General features: G+C 34.6%; 1 protein-coding gene across 2 annotated transcripts in view; it reads left to right on the forward strand.

Moving 5' to 3' along the window:
* Nucleotides 1-1,320, forward strand: part of LOC125036505 (putative nuclease HARBI1) — a 5,049-nt gene continuing 3,729 nt past the window's right edge. The window contains exons 1-4 of one of the 2 annotated variants that reach the window (XM_047629141.1): nt 1-76; nt 368-479; nt 898-1,046; nt 1,191-1,320. The exon at nt 1,191-1,320 is cut by the window's right edge and continues 9 nt beyond it. In XM_047629141.1, coding sequence (XP_047485097.1) covers nt 468-479; nt 898-1,046; nt 1,191-1,320 — 291 coding nt within the window. In that variant the 5' untranslated portion in view covers nt 1-76; nt 368-467. The remainder of the gene's footprint in view (nt 77-367; nt 480-897; nt 1,047-1,190) is intronic. The other variant, XM_047629142.1, reaches the window with a different exon arrangement.

The raw sequence follows: 1,320 nt of genomic DNA on the forward strand, positions 1-1,320 counted from the left end.
TAAACAAGTCCTGGCAGGTGTCAACAAGAACGAAACAAACCTGTCAACGGCGATCGCTGCGGCAAAGCGTTATTAGGTGCCAAGAGTTTTTATCACGGAGAACAAAAAATGAGGATAAGAATGTTTCTGAAATTATCTTAATAAGATTGGTTAAGTGAAGTACTCTTAGCTGATTTAGATGTAGTAAAGTTGTCGTACAATTCAGGACATTTATTTTAAGATAGTAACAGCGTTTCAGCATTTATTGTAGGGCAGTCAACTGGGTTTCAGCATTTGATTTAATATAATTAACAGGACTTCATTACATAACCTTTACATTTGATGCCAACTTTTTTTTCACGATAAACCTATGTAAATGTATCAAAAGGGCAGCTACTGCAGGCTTCTTCTAAACATATTAAGTATTAAGCATCACTTCACATCGGAGGCATAGTGTTGTCTTGAATAAATTCTCATCACTGGGACTCATGTTATGTAAGGTAAAGTTATGTCTGTTTTGTTCCATATCTATGTAGGTATGCTTATATGTACATCAGATTGTATTAAAGTTCATTTACTTCATATTAATAGGTCTCTTAGTATGTCTATATTTGCAGGTATAATTTGTTATTATTTAGAAAAGTTATAAATCTGGAATTATATGCTTACTTAATGTAATCAAGTAAATGTATAAAGCATTGTAACAAAAACTAAGTCAAATGGGACCCAAGTAAATGGTCCCATTTTATTGTATGGCAGTCAGGCTTTCATGGTAAAGAGTGTATAGAATAAATACCATGGTGTAATGTGAGACAGTTTTCCTCTTTGTAATTTCCAATGCATATTATAAATACAGAAGGTATATAACATTTTGTAAATAAAAGGTGATGTGTGGAATTGATATTTTTATTCCTGCAGCAAATATCACGGAGGCCAGCAACTGACATGCTGCGCAGAGAAATACGTATGAGACGCTATCGACAGTGGCTCTTGCTTAGCACTGAGCTTCAAGACCCAGGGGATCCTCTCTCTAAGTATACTAATGAAGAATTTAAGGACATATACAGGTACCGTAGAATTAAGATCTTTATACTGAATTACAGAAGATATTACCAGTATATCAGCAAACTGATTATTAACAATTTTCTCAGAATCATTTTATTAATGTATGTGGATAAACTCTCACAATGTGTTATGTTCTATGGTTCCAGATTCTCCAAAGAGTCCTTTTGTCATTTGTTAAACATGATTCAAGGAGACCTTGAACGTTCAGACAACCGTGGTAGGCCACTGCCAGCAGTCTATCAACTTTTAATTGCCCTTCACTTCTACTGCAGTGGC

The sequence above is a fragment of the Penaeus chinensis genome, chromosome 21 (genome assembly GCF_019202785.1).
Source record: "Penaeus chinensis breed Huanghai No. 1 chromosome 21, ASM1920278v2, whole genome shotgun sequence".
NCBI lineage: Eukaryota > Metazoa > Arthropoda > Malacostraca > Decapoda > Penaeidae > Penaeus > Penaeus chinensis.